Here is an 18,279-nt window from a genome sequence, read left to right on the forward strand (position 1 = left end):
AGAGGAACTGGCTCCAGTGTCGGTGGCTGCGGCCGTGACATGCAGGAGGAGATGGGACAGATGGGGGAGAGCGGCTGAGGCTGCGGGTAAGGTGCTGCGGGGGAGAGGGAGGGATGGGGAGAGAACGGTGCCTGGGGACGCGTGGGGTTCGTGTGAAGGCTTTGGGGTAGGTGGGGTGTCCCGCTGATTTCGGTGAGCTCGGAGATCCCAGGCTAGATGTCGGTGACCCTTTTAAAGAGGGTTCAAGGTCATCCCTGTAAAACCCCTCTGAAAAGCAACATGCTGGATGTTACTCCTCGCTGCTGCGGCTCGCGGCCATCACCTGACAAGCTCCAAGGTATGAAAATTACCCAATATCTCTTCTCAGCAGCACTTACACCCCTCCGGACCCAAGGTGAGAGTCTGTCCCATGCAACCTAGTTGCCCGTTTTACGATGCTGTTCTTTACATCTGCCCGCTCCATCCGCCGATGGCAGCGTGGCTATTTTTTAATTACATTATTTCTCCATTCACATCTGCTAAAAAATTCTGGAAGGTTCAGGCTGAGCTGCGCTGCCCTCATCCCAGATCCGTTTGGTCCTGCTTCTGGTTCCTGCCTATAGCTTCTGGGACCGCGGCAGCCCACGATGTTTCCCCTCCAAAGCCCAATCCTACGAAATAGCTGACTTGAACTACGCTTTCTGGGTTTTCCATTGGTTTCAGGGCTGACTGGCGTCATGTATATGAAGGTATTTATGTTACTGCATATAAGTGCTTGAAATTGCTAATCCTAGGTGGAAAGAGCTCTGTCTTTGCATCGGCTTTCTCTTGTGATCGATGTTCAGCGTAAAATGGGCCGTGAGGCAGGCACTCCAGCAAAAGGGGATAACTATCCCCTAATCTTGTGTGATACTGGCTCATTTTCATTGCTGTGGACTAAACAGGAGTACTTGGTTACATACATATGGGTTGCCTATATCTGCAGTTCCTAACGTGGCGTGCCCCTGGATTCCGCAGCGGTGGCAAGGATGCTGCGTGCCTGAAAACAGGGGCGGTTAAGGGCAAATACAAGAGATTTCTGTGAATTGCCTCCTTGTGCTGGCACGCGTGTTGTGATTAGGATTTTGCACTGTGTTTTCCACCTGAGTTGTTTTTTTTTTTTTAAAGCATTTTACAAAGTGGTAATCTATCTTAAAAGTTGATTTATCAATTCTAATTTTCCCTCTTGTCCTGTGTTCTACCAAAATGCATCTACTGTTCTCCTGGCGTAAAACAAAGCATAGTCCTCTTGAATAGCTGTAGAAAAACCAGACTGACTATGCTGTAGCAGCTTCCCTAAGAAAATTTACACTGGCATAAGATCTGGTAGGAAATGGGATGTGCAGACCTCTGGAAAGGGGCTTTTCTGGAGGCTCGAGGCCGGTCATGGAAGTGGTTCCAACCACAGGAGCTTCCTTGGTCTGAGACTTTAATTTCTAAATTGATGGGACGTTCTGCGTGCAATGTAGACAAACAGAAAGTAGTGTTTCTTTTCTTGGAAATGTTAGAGACATTGAGTCAAGCTGAATATTGCATCTGTTCAACAAGTCCGTGCGCTAAATCTCGTATGGCGAGGTTTTAAATAAACTCTCCACTCTATATTTCATGCCGGTGACTCATCCAGTCAGTCTGAATTAGCCTTAATTTATTGCAAACCGGAGCAGACCACAAAACTTTCTGTAGGGGAGAGGAGAAGACTGTTTTATATTTTACCTCTTGGGCGTTTTATAGGTTGAACACATGACATAAACCTGCAGTTTCAGTCTTTATCTCGCAGTGAACTTGGGGGGTGAGCTTGATGTCTGCAAAGGGCTAAAACGGCTTCGTCAGAAATGATCTTACAGAAACCGGCCGTTTTTGCTGATGCCACATCAACACATTCCTCGCTCTCCTGGATTTTCAGCAAAAAGTTTAAGTATGTTTTAAGTACTCTTAAAGGGTTTTTAAGTGAGCTTTTTGCCTCTTCTGCTACTGTTGGAAAGTTCTTCCAGGTTTTCCATCCGTTAGGAATTTTATTTCTAGCCTGCCTATCCAGCTTATACCCTGCTCCTTTTATAAGCCAGTGCTGTCTTATTTAAATTTAGACAGCTTTTCTTGCTTTGGTGTTTCTCTCTCGGACAGAATGAATGTCCACGTACTCTCTCCGCTTTAGTAGACTTAAAAGCGAGAGACCTTTCAGCCTTCCCTGAGAAAACCGCCTCTCCTTCCCTCGGCTGTTTATAGCGAGCCCCGTTCCCAGAGACTCACTATAACTTAGGACTAGAAACCTTCCGCACCAGCAGCCAGGAATAAAAGACCTAGCACGTACAGACCGGGTGATTTTTTTTTTTTTTGCAAGTTCATTAATCCTTCCCATTTAAAAAAAAAAAAAAATCTGTTTCTTTGATTGCTAAAAATAGCTGAGGCCATGAAGAGAGCAGCCCCTGTGCGGGAAGGCGTGCGTCCCCTCGCAGGAGCGGTGCCGCGTTGCAGAGACCGCGACTTTATCCAGCCTCCCGCGGGTTCCTCTCCCTGGAATTGCTTATTCGGGGCGGCTGCTCCCAGGGGATTTCACGGGGCCGTGGTGCCCGGGCAGCGCTCGCTGCCGGAGGCAAGCGCCATGGCCCCGCTGGCTTCCTCATGCAAGGAGAAACTTCTGTCGGTGCAAAAAAGGGGAAAAAAAACCATACAAAAAGAGAACAGAGACGTGTATAAAGAGAACAGGGCGTTTTGCTGCTCTCTGAATTTTACTCCTGAAGAGCTGAAACTAGATGGGAAGCTGTTTTCTCCCCGTGTTTGAATGCAGCATCTTGAAAGCATGGCTGATCAGCAGGTTATTTACCCTCTGCGTCCTTCTGATACATCTGGGCCTCATCACAGCCCTCGGCGGCTCGAGCCCATTTATTCTCCTCGCTGTCTCCCCAAGGCGGAGAGCGGGGAAAGCACGTTCAGCCTTCCAAATATTTTATTTATATCCCGCCAGCCGTGAGTAAGTGCCTCCAGCCTTCTGCTTGTCATAAATCTGTTCGTCACCTCCTTCCGTCAGCTCCTTACGAGAGGAGGTTTTGTACCAAAAGAAAGGATTTCCATGGGCTGGGGTGTTTGGTGAACATAAATAATAACCTCCGGGCTGGCGTTGTGCTTGTCACTTGGTGCCCGCGGGCTTTCGGCGTGGGGGACGCTGTGTGGGGATCGGACGCGCGGTGCCTGGTTCAGCAGCCCCCGCAGACCACCACCTCTTGTGTCCCTGGCGAGCGGGGGCTCGGGAGCAGCCGGGGTTTGCTGCGTTACTGCCCTGCTGCAGAAATAAAACCGGCGCTGGAAGGGAGATGGCGGCCTGCCCTACCACGGTACAAACTAGGTCAGCGTTGCCAGGTGCCTTCAGCTCTGCCTTGCCTTTACTTAAACAAACAAAAAAACCTCACCAACCCAATAACCAACACCTACCCCCCCCTCCCCCCCCCAACAAACCAGCAATGTTACAGCCCTTTGTATAATGAATTTTGGTCCCCAGCACTGGGCCAACTTCCCTTTGCTGCCTCTTGCAGATGTTTCGGAGATGATCCATGGCTCATGATTTCCAGGGGGGTGTTGAGCCAAGGAAAAACGATGTGAGAAACCACATGGTTTTGAGCAGGTTCCATCCCCGATGTCCTGGCTGCAGCTGGGGGTGCTGGTCCTGCACCTCCTGGTGTGCCGGGCACACCGTTAATCTGAAATGCCTCATCCCAGCTTCTTCAGAAAGCGCTGCAAGAAACTCTGCAGGGAGAGGCCCCCGGGGGTCTATAAAGAGCGAAGCCGCGGTGGAGCGAGTGCCGGGAGCTGCCGTGGCCTCCTGAGTCTGGGTGACCTTGAAGGGAGTGGAGATAAACCCGGTTTGCGCACAAGCAGAGAGGATGGGCTCAAAGCCAAGTCATCGTCCTGCTTGACCTAGGGTCTTTTGGGACTTTTGGGCAGTCGGTGCTGAGAGGACACTGACGCCAAGCCCCAGGCAGCCCCTCCTGCCCTTCGGCGATGGCTCCCTCCGGGCAGGGGCAGAGCAATGCTGTGCTCGGGGGCTGTCTGGAACAGAAACGGGGACCGTGTCTTTCATTTCCTTCCCCTGCCCCGCAATCATTTACGCCGTGCCCCGCTAATTAGGACACTGGCGTAGGACTGGGAGCCCAAGGCCAAACCGGACCGCAAACCTCCCGCCGGCGCCCTCGGCCGCGCGGGCGGGAGGACGCTCGCTCAGCACCGCGAGGCTCGGCTGCTGCAAGGAGGTCTCTGGGTGTTCTCCTGCGTGAATGGGCTGTCGGTGCGGCTTGCCCTTTGGGCAGAGGAATGTTGTTTATTCTGCTTTGCAGAAGCACAGGCAGAAGGTGCTGAGCAGGGCAGAATCAAGCTGCTGTTTTCTGTTGTCTGTTATTGATATTTGTTTAATTATTTTAATTATTAATTATTCTCATATCCGTATATTTCCCCGTATATGTATATCTATTTCCTCCCCCCATCCACAGTGGCTGTACCAATACAATTCAGGCTTAGGTTGTAATAAGGGAGATTCAAGTGAGGCGGTAGGGAAGCTTCCGAGCAGGCAGAGCAATGACGTACTGGCCTTTGGCGAGTTGAAGCGTCTCCATCCATAGGGGCCAACGAGAAGTTTATTAAAACCAAAAATAAATCAAAATAATCTGTAAGTAAAGAAAATCTGGCCCTGGGGAATAGGAATGGGCTAAACGATGCGTCCCACTCCCAGCAGGCTGTTTTCTGTGGTATTTATAGGATGTTTTGTATTTTAAAGGAAGAAATTGAAGCCAAGTCATGCTGATTATTACAAAATGTTAGCTGCTGTTTGTGGAAGAGTCACAGAAAGGAGGGGAAGAGCCGGTGTCTGAGCCAGCTCAATGTAGAAAAAAGTGTGGGGAATTTAACATGTGAAGTAATACCGTGCTGCAGGGAAATAGCCAGAGCGCCTTGTGCAAAGGTCCTGGCAGCTTTGAATATTCCAAGTGCCTCCCTTTTTTGCCCTCTCTTCTAGATATTAAAAAACAGCATCTGCTAACAACGTTCGATGATGGCAACGTGGGTTGTGGGGCTGGGAGCGAGTAAATCCACGTGGGTTTTTCCTCTTTGTGCCGGTGTCCCGGGGGAAACCCCGTGAACCTCTTCTCCTTCCCCGTGATGAAATGGGGGGTTCGACTCTGGGGTGCGCTCGGGTCTTACAGGAGCGGAAAGCGTGGGGAAAGGGCATTGCCTCTGCCGCCCCGTAACAGAACCCTAAAGTCTCTTCTGCATCCTCGGCAAACGCCCCGCTCTCTGGGGGCGCGAAGGCGGATAGCACGTGGCTCCGTGCGGGGTGAAAGCTTTCCGAGCGGCGGCCGCGCAGCCCCGCGTCTCCCCGATGCTCACGGGGTTCCGCTCGTCGCTGTGTTTCAGGCTGGATGCAGCCGGGCCATGGCGCAGCTGGAGCTGCTGTGGGCGGCCGCCGTGCTGATGCTGCTCGGGGCCGCCGTCAGCCTCTGCGTCAAGTGCCAGCTCTCCGGTAAGGCCCTGCCCGCGTCCTTGCTTTGGGGTCCTGCCCGCGGCCCCGGGCTGGGCTGGGGGGTCATGCCGGGCGGACCCTTTCCTTTAGGGGTGTCCCCTTTCCTTTAGGGGTGTCCCCTCGGGCGGGCTTGGTCCTGCTCAGCCATGTGCTGGCTCGGGGAGCTTTGCCCTCGTGGAGATGCTCCCAGCAGCTCGAGCTGGGAAGGGTCTCTGCTGGTGGCCAGAGAGCAGCCGGGGGGGGGGAGGACCCCCCGGCCCTGCAGCACCCCTTCCCTGGGGCGGGCGCAACGCCGTGGGCTGCAGACCCTTCTCCGTGGGCACCGTGGTGGGTGGCTTTGGGACACCTCGCCCAGGAGGACCATATCCAGATGCGCAAATCCTGCGGGGGCTCTGGGGCAGAGAGGCGGGAGGAGGGCAGGCACGAAAGGAGAGGCTGGGGTTGTATTCATATATATATATATATTACATACAAAGAGAGCGGGGCGAGCCCCCGCCCTAGCAGGGGGGTTGAGCCCACCTCTCGGTGCTGGGTGGCTTTTACTGGGAGAGGCTGCAGGGTGGGGGTTTGGGGACAGGAATGGCTCGCTTGCTTGCTTTGCGGTGTCTGAGACAAATACTATGCTTTAGACACGGTTTAAAAAAAATAAATCAAAACCCTATCGCAACTGCTGCTCGCTGCTTCGGCTGCCCTCTCCTGCTCCCGGCTGAAGAAGTTTTGTGAATGTGTTTTACTCATCTTTCTGATCTTTAACTCCCAAATCATCCTCCTAAGAGCTTTTTTTATTTTCCCTGTCTTCCAGCTACCAAGCGTGAGAAGCAGCTGAGCGAGCGGAGGAGCCAGTAAGTTGCCTTTCACAATTGCGCTGCTCACCCGGGGTGAGACCCTGGCCAGAGCCAGACCTGCTCCGTGCCTCACACCTGAAATCTGGATTTATATGAAACAAAATAATCCCAGAATAGGGCGTGCAGGGCGGCGTGCCCCAGCCCAGGGCGCTGCTGAAGGGGTAATGCCTTTACAAAGAATAATCCAAAATGAAACTGAAGCTCTGACCGTGATACCTGGGAGTCATTAACAAGTTGGAAAAAGGTCTGGGAGAATTGGAAGGGCAAGTCCTTATCCTGTCCCGTCGTGCCCTGAGATGAGGTAGAGAGGTTGGTAGCTCCGTGAACAAGACCCGGCCCTTGGCTGGTGCTGGAGGGACCCTGCGCCGGAGTAACCACCGACCTGCAGCATAAGCAACGAAGGAAATGCATTGTACACACACGCACACCCCCTTATTTCCTTCAGCAACAGACAAACCACAGCTAAATGATATAAAGAAAAAAAAATAAGCTGGCTTGTAACCTTTGATATAGGAGCAAACGTGGTGCAGAGGGGCTCTGCGAAGGCCTCCGTGGGGTTGGGGTGTTTGTTTCTGCCCCGCTTGCCCGGGACCAGGGGAAAGGCTTCGGTGCGGTCCGTCGGAAACCGATGGAGAAGCCGGCGCAGGCTCCGTCCCCTGCGGGCTCGTACCGAATCGTTTCGCCTTCCTGAAATTTATACCTTTGACTTCAGCCTCGTGGTATTGTGCGCTCTTTTTAGAGATCTGCTTTGGGTTAGGTAGGGCTTTTTGCAAACGAAGTGGTTTAACTCTGTATATTTGCAGACTTTGCAACGAGGTCCTTTGCCTGACACCTCAGCTCCCCGCCGGCCCTGTGCCATGAATACGGGCTTGGGATGGGGGTGACCCGAACGAAAGGAGGTGGGGGGGAAGGGACGCTTTCAGGGTCCCCAAGGCAGAGTTAAGAAGTGCCTGTGTGCACCTGCGGTTGAGGAGCCATGGAATCCTCTCGTGCTCTGGAGAGCAGCTCTCCTGTTAGCTAAAAAGTAAAGAGGTTATTGGGCATGTATGTTATTTTTATCGCTGATCACGTATGCTGTTCTTTTCAGGTCGATGTTAAGGGATGTTGGGAGGGGCAGGGACAGCAGCGGAGGTGAAGCAGTGGGGTTTGAAGGCATGTCACGGGCGAACACCCAGCTCTTCTCTGGGTGAAAATGCTCTTCTGGCCTTAACTGGCGCACAAAGCGTCAGAGTAGGAACTATCCTAAATGGTGTTTTCCTCATCCCTGGGTCCCTCCCTTAGCTGACGTTGGCTGCTCTGCCAATGGTCCACGGGCACATCTTGACTTTAAAGGGTCAAAGAGGAGTCCGGGAAGCGGCTCCCAGCTCACGCGGGTCCTGCACGACGCGCTGAGCAATGCACCTCGGCATTTCACCAGGCCCAGCGTGGAGGCTGTGCTCTCTTCCCTCCGCTCACCAGACAGGGAGGTCTCTTGCATCTATTTTCCTTGTCATAGACCCCAAAATTCAGCTGAGGTCGTACCTCTATTTTTTTTTTTTTCCCAGGCTTGAAAGCCAGCCGAGTTTTGAGGTGATTCGATCCCATTCCAGTGAGTACGAACATTGCACAGGGCTCTTGCGTTGCGGGGTGGGGGTCCTGTGTGCGCAGAATGGGGGGAAAATAAAACTAAAAGGGTCACCTCGAAGCCAGGCGGTGAAACAATATTAGACCGAGATTGCCAAAGCCAACCTAATTAGATGCTTCTAGTGATGCGAATTCTGAGCTCTAGGAAAAAACGTCCCTTCGCATTGAAAATAAATCACTGAAGCAATGTCACTGAAATGCAATGCCTTATTAGCTTGGGCCCTTCAAACCACTCTGCCCTGTGAAAACAACAGTGTGGGTGAACCCGAATTGATAGAGTGACTCATTTATCATCACCCCCTTGCTGCTTCCTGCGGCAAGTTGGGTTAGGCGCTGACCTTTTGATTTTTATCCTGAAACGAGCTGCTGGCGGGGTCTGTAGTAAATGTCACCGTCTGCAGACAGGCTCTGCGGGGCTGCTCCTGTCCCTGGGACCTCTCTCGGCCCCAGCCCCGCAAATCCCCTACGAGCCTTTGCTTCAGCCCAGCCCGACCAAAGCTTATGAGCAAAGCTTATGACCTACTGGTGCTCAGCGTGGCAAAGGCCCCCGAATCGAGGGGGTTTGGAGGGGAATAGGCAATAAGGCAGCGGTTGGGACTGTAAGTTCCTCCGATGTGTGTTTGCTAGCTCTGTGGTCTGCACAGACACCAGCTTTTCCTCTATTTGTTTCCCATGTTGGCCGCTATGTACTTTTGAGGAACGATTTGGAAGCTGTTTCGGGATGCGTTAGAAGAACGCTTGCCAGTACTGGGGAATCCTCTCTGTTGGATGCTCCGTGCTCATTGAAATATCTGCTCTGCCATAATAATTAACATCTCGTTTTGTTCTTGGTGCTAGCTACAACCCGAAGGCTGGAACAAATTAAGGAACCTGAAAACTTATCAATAGCAAGGTACGTAAAAAACCCAAACCAGAACCTAGCTATAGAGCCAAGGGTGGATGAACTTCACCCGACATACATGAATGTTCAGGATTTGGGATTGGGTTCTGGACCCTATAGATGGGGCTCGGGCTATACTTAATTTATTGATGGTCAATAGTGGGTTTAGACTTCTGGATTTTCTTCAGTCTGACTGTGTTCTACTGGGAACCATTTAAATCAAACCCGAGGAAACAAGCTGTGGCTGCCCATAATAGGCACATCGTGAAAAAGAAATGGCCGTTCTTGGCTTATAAGCAGTTTGACATGAGAAATTCCCTTCTCCCCGTCGCCAAAACCCCCAAGAACTACACAGCCGCAATAACCCTGCCGCAATATTCGGGCATAGCTATTCCCATTTTGGGATTTGACCCCAAACTCTTCATTTCCCATTGCTTGATATGTTTCCTGTATGAACTCACGGGGGGTTTCATGGATGGTCCCTCTGGCTTGGTCATTGCTGTGGTTTGTAACCCCTGGTGCGCTTTGCTCAGACTTGGGCTTTTAGCTCCTTTTTCTGTCTTTCAGGAAAACCATCAAGGAGCTCGGTGCCTCCCACTGCACTGGATACGGTGAGCGTCTCCCCCGGGACGGGCTCCGGTTCAGTGCTCTCCCCATCCACGTGGCCACGGGGGAAGCACCTACCCGACGTTCATCAATGGGGATGTTGCAAATCTCGGCTCCTTTGTGTAGATGCCGGCTGGGAGCTCCCATCGGTTTTGGGAAGACGGAGCCTCCGAGAGGCTGGTTACTCACTGCTGGACCCCGGGCAGGGCACGGGGTTATCCTGGAAATAAGCTGGGTGATGATAAAATTAACTGCTCTTGTTAGCACCTACCCACGACGCTTGTGGCTGGTCTGCGCAGCGACACTTCGTAAGCACTAGCCTGGGTCTGAGTTTAGAATCCAGTGCTCGTCCCGCTACGGCTGACCAGCCCTGGTTAGAGCCACAGGGCCAGGTTATTAAAAAATATCACCCCTGGCTGTCCCAACACCTCCGCCCTGGGGCGTCCAACCTTGCAGCCGTGTTCCCCGGCCCCGAGCAAGGAGCTGAGCGGGGGCAGAGCTGCCGATGCCGCAGCGCCTGGTCATCGAATGGCTCGCGTCGCTCGGCCTGAGCCCCAGCGTAACGTGCCCCTCTGCTTTTCCCCAGGGCACCGGACCGAGTCCAGGTACCAGAATTTCCTGACAGGTAAATGCTGCAGCCACGCGTCCGGGGGTGCGGGGAGGGAAGGCTGCCGAGGCGGTGGGAGGATACCGGGGATGAGAGCTGGCAGGGAGCATGCAGGCAGCCGACACCGCAGCTGGTGGAGCTCTGGCTTGGTTGATTTAGGGATTGCTTTGTAAGACACGTGCTGATCTCGTTAATGGTCAGAGCAGAGGGCGACGGGATGCTCACAAGCACCCCGCTCCCTCCCGGGGCAGCGTGAGCTGGTGCTTGCCCTAAGAGGATTATCGGCGCGTCGAGCTGTGCTCTCCTCTCCCAAATGCGGGAGGATATTCCCGATCTCCCTGCCAGCTGGCAGGATCTGTCCGTGAGCAGCGGTGAGCCCTGGGTTTCTCAGGGCCCGGGATGGATCAGAGCTGCCTCCCCCTGCTCCAGCCTCCCGGCTCTGCTTGTGGACGGGCTTCGGGGCCGTGCCAGGGTGTTCCGGCTGCGGGGGACATCCGCTATAGCTGCGCTCGGGGAATTTGTCCGGCTGTGCTTTGGGACGGCGGTTTGAGTTTATGCAACGGTGTGGTGTGCTGACGGCAAACCCTTTGTGCTTGCAGAGGACTGCCTGCGAGAGGATGCTGCCTACGTGTAAGTAGCTGGTCGCTGCCCGCCGGCGCGATCGAGCGGGGCCGTACCGGTCCCGGCGCAGTCGTGCGCTCCTGGCTCTCGCAGCTCCGGCTGGGAAGCCCGTGGGCTGCCCCGGGCGGGAGCTAACGGCAGCTGCTCTTCTTGCAGGGAGCCCATATCTCTGGATTACTACAACTGTGCCCAGTTCTTCACGCCACCCAACGGTAAGGTCTCCACGCGAGCGAGATGGGTTTCTTCTCCAGCCACCGGCCCGGCTGTCCCGTGGCTCCGGGGAGCCCACGAGACTTCTCTCGCCTGGGTCTGCGCGTTATTGCCGTGCAGCCTGAAGCGAGCGTGGGGCCAGGAGACGCTTTCGTTAAGGGGTGTAGCGGAGCCGTGGGACGTGAGGGATGCCCAAGCCCCAAACAGTCCATCCGCTGGTTATAAACAGGACAGCCCAAACGCATCCATGGCTCCGATCGCACAAAACGCTTTGTTCTCACCCTGTTTCGTCTCTGGGCAGCAGCAAATTACCCATCCCTGCGGGGGCATTTGGGGTAACGAGGCCATTTTCCTGTTCGTAGCTCGGTCTGGTTTGGGTGAGCGGAGGTCGCAGCCCCTCAGTGTCCTGCCCAGGAGGGCAGAAGCTTTTTGCGGAAGAGAGGCCTTCAAATATTTTGTGTGCTTGGTTTATGAGGCTAGTGAATGAAGGTGGGATGAAACGCACCACTCCATTCAAATGCATCTTTTCAAGACAAATATTGCATCTGTGAAATGTTTTTACCTCCCCGGCTACTCAGCATTTGTCTGTGCTGACTCAGACATCAGTCTATTTTTATACAAAATAAATTTCAAAACATGAATCCTATTTTTTATTTAAAGAGACTGGAGGGAGAAAAAATTAAAAAAAAATAAATACCTTGTTTATGAAAAAAATTTAACTCTTTAAAAAAAAAAAAAAGGGGAAAAAAAAAAAGGGAGAAAGAGAAACCTGATTGTATTACCATGAGTGTTTTTGTATCCCTTATTGGTTTTAATGCTCTTTCAGTGGCTGGGGACTACCTAGCTACCTAACAGTGTCTAGCTGTTGCGGAGCTGCCCTGGGCGCGGACTTGGCTACTGCCTTCCCTCCTGCCCGGCGTGGGTTCGGGCAGCGGAGCCGTCCCCGGTGCAGCGCTGCCTGTCCCGGCTGAGATGGGTCGGCCCGCTGAGCTCGGCGCTTCTCCCCTTCGGCTTTGGAGAGGCGCAGAGGTCGTCGGTGAGCGGCGGCGGCGGCGCAGGTTTTGAGGTCAGCGATACGGGGACTCACGTGGCCCGGCTGCTCACAGGCCCATCCGGAGAGCTGAAATACCCAGCAACAGAACAGAGAGCTTGGGGTTTTTTGTTTGGTTTTTTTTTTTAATTCTTCTAAGCAGATTTTGGTTCTAGATGCTAATAGATCTGTGTGCTGGGCTCAGACAGATGTTGTGCTTGGAAACGGCCTCGGTTCCTTCCCAGAAACGGAGAATAAGCCCAAGAAGACACCGCAGTCACAAGGTTAACGCTCTCTGGGAAGGAATACCCCCTCCTGACTGCTGCCCTGGGCTGGCTGCCGGGGGGTTCCCCCCGTGCCACAGCCGGCCCTCCCCCTGCTCGCCCTAGGGCTGCTGTAGGGCTAGTAACGGTGCTTGGTGTTTTACGTGCCTCTCCGCGAGACAAGTCACGGTGCTCGGGACCAGCTTTGGCCACTCGCCCTCGGTGGCTCCGTGGGTGGTGCCGTGGCCGGAGAGGCTCGGCCGGCGCTCCGCGGCGTCGATGGGGACGCTGCTCCCGTGGGGCAGCGATCGCCCGGTTTGGCTGCGCTGGGGACGCCCCGGGTCAGCGCAGGCTGTCGTGAAGACTAATGATTTTTTTTTTTAGCTGATGTGCGTTTTGCTGTGGGAAACGGCCCTCTCCTGCAGGTGCTGAGGGATCTTCCCAGGTCGCCTACGCTTCCTTAAGCCCTTTGTCCCCCTTTCTTCTTTCTGCCAGAGAAAGAGGAGGATTCCTATTCCTATCAAAACGTCATCATCGGAGTGTCTCACGGCTCCGATCCAGGTAGGTGTGTTGCTGTCGTGGTTCGTGTGTGTTGTACAAAGGTATCTGGAAGCACAGAGAGGGACAGCGACCGGCTCAGCCGAGGGAAAACCCGCTCGTTCGCAGGCTCAGCTCTTCCTATCAGCTCCGTGCTGGCGGAGCTGGGGTGCAGGGGCTGCTGCAGGCGCGGAGCAGACCTGGAGCATTTCCCCTTTCTGCAGGAAAAACGCACACGGTGATGCCTTACCGGCCAAGAGCTCACCTCCGAGCTGATCCCTTTGATTAGGAGATCTCTGCAGCAATTCAGGAGCTTTGGGGTCTGCATTGCTTCTCTAGGTCTTTCAGTGTCGTTACAGCCAAGACTGATCGTGGCTCTAGCCCCCAGCTCAGGTTTCTCACCACATCCAGCCCAAGAAGGCTGCAGCCAGTGAGCTGCTGGAGGATGGTGTTGGACCACAGCGTCTGCTTAAGGGCTTCCAGCTTCTGTCCTGGGACGTAGCAATCAAAATAGGAAGTCAAGTTGGTTTCCTTCAGCAATTTAGCACAACGCTTTCTGCACTGCTAGGGCCTGCCCTGCTCCTGCCTGGCTTTGTGCGGAGCGATTAGAGGAGGCAGGAGCAGCGGGGACCAGTCTGATCCCTATCCGTGCCCGCAGATATCCAGGCACGTGGTCAGGGCTGGAAAAGCGATGAGGCAGCACCAGCAGACCTGTGGCATGACGGCAGCCGCCCAGCTGGAAACTCAGCCACGTGCACGGGGTGGTTGGGGTGCGGCGGTAGGAGGGGGGTTTCACAAAGGTCCATTTTTAGTCCGCTTGCTGTTCAGCATCATCCTGTCCAAACTCTTCTTAGTCATAGAAGACGCCGCGGACTACGAGAACAGCGCGGCGATACACATATGGAAACTGCAGCAAGCGGAAGGTATGTTGTCAGCAATTGTTTAGTATTCAGGGATGGGGCTCACGGGCAGGGTGCCTGTCACGCTAGACCGGTACAGACCACACTCGGGGCAATGCAGCCGTCGCCCACATCTTGAGTTATTTTTTCCCCAGTCGTCCATGATAAACATCTAAGGCAATGTCCAAATTGCTACACACCCTTGTAATTGAATGCTGCTGTGATGGGACGTGGTGCTTCTAGCACTCAAACGGCCGCCGTGCAGGTGGCTGTCCCTAAACCCTGACCGTGGGAAGCTACAGAAGAATGTCGCTCTTCATCTCTTATATCCTCTTACGTTTTGAAGTTGCCCTGGTGCAAGCTCAGCCTTGTAATCCCCTCCGACAAAGAACTGTGCAGCGTGCACATCCAGTGGGTCAGCCCGCAACCCTCCTGCAGTAATCGGGGGTGCATATTTCTTTAGCTAACCTTTAAAGAGCAGTTTAATCTACCGTGTGGCTTCCTGTGCAGTGTAGGGGGTAGTCTGGCCTGGGAGATAGTGGTGACTGTATACATATATATTTAAGAGCTTTCTGTCTCTGGTGTGAAAGCTGCCTAAGCAAACTGATTCTTGTTATCCTGTTTGCGCACTCTCTAGATTAAATCTAAGTCAGTCTCTTTTGGCTCTGAAAAGCTGTCCATGCTCGCTGCTTGCAGAGTGTTTGCAAATTTGCTGTGACCGTTTTGAAGCCCCTTCAAGGAGACCTTCACACTGTGATCGGAGGTTTCTTAGCCCAGGCACAAAAACATGTCGGCCCCGAAGGCTAAACGTTGGCAGGAGGCACAGCGTGTCTACCGTGTGTATGTGTCTTTAGATCAACCTGCTTACTGATCAGTGCTCCCCACCCTCGCTCGCAGCTCTGCAGACAGAAAGCCCGGATGACGAGCCAGACTACATCAACACGGCCCCTGCGTCAGGCCCTGCTCCTCTGTCAAAGCAAAGGTAAAAAGCCAGCAAAAGGTTCATGTATTTATGTAGGGGTGGGAGGATTGCGTTTATGCCAAAGAGAGCTCAGCTGGAGCTTTGCACCTTGCCGGTGGGGCCAGCCGGTGCCCAGCAGCCCACGTAGGCTGTGCAGGGAGCAGGGCAGCCGTGGCACGTCTCTGGCCGATGCCAAGCTGACTAACGCCGACTGCGGAGATGAATTTACCGAGGTCCGTGTCCCAGCCCCAGCGCCGCCCTCCTCCAACAGGAACTCAAAACCGCTTCAGAGCAGCTTTGGGTGGCACTGCTACGTGCTGCGGACAGGAACCCCCAAAACCCCTCTGGTCTGTGCAGCTCGGAGGCTGAGCAGCGGAAGGGATTCCCTGGGCTCAGCTGAGCCCTGCCTGCTCTGCGACAACCGCATATCCTGCCCCGCTATCAGCAGCGACCTGATGCTGATGATAAAGAATAACTCAAGGCAGTTAAAGTAAAAACCATCTGTGGAGAGCTGCAGGAAGGTTGCATGATACTGAATGAGTGGGTGATATAACACAGTGTCAGTAAATGCACGGTGACGTATGGAGGAAAAGCAGCCCCAGATATAGCAAACACAGGGACAGGCTCTGCGTTAGCTGTTACGGCTCAAAACGGGCTCTCGGAGGCCTTGCAGAGCCTCTTCTCAGCAGACGAGTGTATGTGGATTGCTGGGAAAGGGAAAGAGGAAAATAAACCACCGCTGTGCTAATGTATAGATCTGTGGTGTCTCTGCGTGCTGGCTAGAGCATGTAGTGCTGGTCACCCTGCTGCAGACTGGACTAGGACTCCAGCTGGGAGAGGGACTGGGACCAGTATCGCTCTCCTTGTTGGGTTTTTACTCTCTGAGCACCTGCAGAGACCCGGAGGATCGTCCTTATGCCACGTGCTGGCAGCTCCAGTTACGGGGTTTTACAGTCCCCAAACTGTGGGCACCGGCGGTGGGCAAACCCCCAAAATCCGATTTTTCTGAAGCCATGCAAAGTATTTAAGATTTGTCCCCACCGTGCAAGGCACAGTCACTATTCTCCACATCGCGGTGTTTGCTTTGGCCTTCAGCAGCCTGTCCCGGCAGCGTTAGCTCTGACAAAGGCTGTGCTGGAGGGGAAGCCGCACCAAAGGCAGGTCGTGCTTTTTGGTCAAGGATTTAGCCTGTGTCACTCGTGGCACGCGAGTCGCTTCCCAACAGCACGCGCCCGTGATCTGGCTGGCAGCAAATACAGCTCAGCCTGGTGAACGCCTCTTCCCCTGCCCACGGCCACCCGCTGCTGCCCACGGCCACCCGCTGCTCCCCACGGCCCAGCACCAACCTGGGCTGGGATGCAGCTGAACACGGGAGCCCCGGCCTGAGAAACCTGCCGCGGCAGTACCTCGCTGCCAGGCGTCTCTCTTTTGCTTGAGCTGGAGCAAACCAAGAGAATATCATAAAAATGGACTGTTTCAGATGGGGTTGCAGAGAAACTTCTTTTTGGAAGGTGTTTATGGAATAGCCAGGCATCGTGTTGGCTAAGCATCTGGAGGAAGGAAGCCAGATTACCCATGAAAAAATGAAAAGTGCTGTAATGGCAACTCTTACAAGCAAATCTGCATTTATTCCTCTTCCACAGAGAAAGTTCAAGGAAGAGGGGATTACACTTCTGCATTAGCCGCAGCGTGGTCCTGCTTTATGCTCTGATAGTGGCTTCGTGGCACCGGGCACACCAGCCTGCTCTGTTTGCCGTTTGTAACGGGGGGAGTGCCCACAGCCTTCAGAGCTGAGAGAGGAACAATCGGGGCCGATAGATGCTTAGCAAATGTTTTGGCAAAGCTGCTGTAATGACCGCACCTGATTTGGCAGAGAGCAATGATCAAAGCAGCACAGGGACTACCAGAAATCCACCCCCCAAAGTGATAAATGATGCTGGGAAGGTAGAAGAGGGAGGAATAGCTGTCCTGCAAAGCACTGGTAAGACAGATTTTTCTGGGGAAAACCTCCAGTCGTAAGCCCTAGCAAAATGCTATCATGGCTGTAGGTGTAAATAGCTTCTGGCAGCTCTGTAAGTAAACTAAAACTGCCAATGCGCTTTTTGCCATTAGAACGATGCCTCTTATAGCCTTTGCTAGCAGAGTAACGCTATAAAATCCCCATGTCCAACCAACAAACGCCAGTACAAGTTCTCCACCAAAGGAGGGTGAATTTGGGCTCCTGGCACCTCTGTGCCTTCCGCTCTGCTCAGGGACCATCGTCTGGGAGCACAGCTGAGGCTTCTGCTTAGACGTGGGCATTTTGTAGTGTACCTCGCTACTTGTCCCTGGAAAGAAAACGTAACAGGCAGCAGAGTTAAGAAGTTGAAAGCAGGGATTAAAAGTCAGTGGACTCACTATTTTTTTTTTTCCCCTCTTATTTCAAGTTTTCTGCAGAAAGTCTGAAGAAGTCCGTTGCTGAGCTGCAAGAGCACACCCAGCGAGCACGCACACGGGGAGAGGGGAGATTTCGTTCCCTCGGTGAAATCTCTTCTCTAAATTGTGCCCAAGATCACGTAGAAGGGGTGCCGCTGAAAGGAAGAAATGCTCTGCTTGAAGTCCCACAGAAGTCCAACTGCAAACCTGCAACTGGAGAAAGCACTCTGCCCGGCAGTCACCACGGGCAAGCCAAGAGCTCGTTATCCTGTCTCATTTCCCTGCACATCTACGAGGGAGGATGGCCGGTCCGTGCAATGTTTTCTCCTGTCAAGCATGAAATGAATCTTTAAATTGCTGAGCAGTAATGCAGCCAGCTACTTAATTTGTCAGGGTGACTCATGCACGATGGTATTAAGACATAGGTATTATGTTCTGATTTAGTTCCTATGATCTCCTGCAGAAGTGGTTACCTACAAGAGGAACTGGCAAGGCAGAGGTTGCTTTTGGTTCCACAGTAGTGGTTCTCTGGAACTAAATGATACCAACCTGTTCACAAAAGCTAAAGACTACGGAAGATTAAATCCCTGCCTTATCCACAGCTTGTAATTCACAGTGTTTGTCTATGGCAGTTCTCCTTGGGTTTCAGTATGCGTTTTATAACGATACAAAGACCCTGCGACAAACTGAGAAGGTCCGAGCCGCAGCTGCTAGGCTCAGAAACTGCACCAGTCTTTCAGTATTGCCATAGGGAATATCAGCCCTGAAACATAACCCTTGTCTCTTGAGCCCTGATGCACAGATTTGGCACCGTTGTACCACTTATTTATTAAAATTAAAAAGCCTCCAAAGAAAATCCCGTGTTTTATTATGGTTTGCTATGATGCAGCTGTTGTCTGCATGGTTGGGTGAGACAGACTAAGCTGGGAGCGTGTGAGATGACCTGGAATGGTGTGCAGGATCTGATGGGGAGAAAATGTAGCTCCTTAAAGCCTTCTTCCTCAAAACTGATTCAGAAAACTGTGCTTCAAGAAGGGATGCGGCCCATACTCATGTCTCCGGGACTGGTAAGAGTGAGCAGAGAAGTGCAGCTAAGGGTGAGTGAGCCCTGGAGTGGGAGAAGGGGATGTCATGTGCTTCCTTCCGCAAATGACTTGGCCATATTTTTAGCAGAATCGCTGAGACCATGGGTGGCCACCGTTCACGTAGCTGAAACAGTGGGTGGTTTGGAGTGTGGCTTAGGAGAAGATTTACCTGTAGC

At 53.2% G+C, this 18,279-nt stretch overlaps 1 protein-coding gene across 1 annotated transcript; it reads left to right on the forward strand.

The window, feature by feature from the left end:
• LAT2 (linker for activation of T cells family member 2) lies at nucleotides 1-17,868 on the forward strand. Its single transcript, XM_075517818.1, is given in 14 exon segments — nucleotides 1-86; nucleotides 5,416-5,521; nucleotides 6,324-6,363; nucleotides 7,911-7,954; nucleotides 8,827-8,892; nucleotides 9,343-9,480; nucleotides 9,924-10,014; nucleotides 10,016-10,080; nucleotides 10,682-10,712; nucleotides 10,860-10,915; nucleotides 12,702-12,767; nucleotides 13,598-13,666; nucleotides 14,540-14,624; nucleotides 17,030-17,868. Coding segments are annotated over 13 exon segments (858 nt in total). The 5' UTR covers nucleotides 1-86; nucleotides 5,416-5,433; the 3' UTR covers nucleotides 17,049-17,868.
• The last annotated feature ends 411 nt before the right edge of the window (nucleotides 17,869-18,279 follow it).

Source organism: Mycteria americana, chromosome 15, assembly GCF_035582795.1.
Source record: "Mycteria americana isolate JAX WOST 10 ecotype Jacksonville Zoo and Gardens chromosome 15, USCA_MyAme_1.0, whole genome shotgun sequence".
Taxonomy (NCBI): Eukaryota; Metazoa; Chordata; class Aves; order Ciconiiformes; family Ciconiidae; genus Mycteria; species Mycteria americana.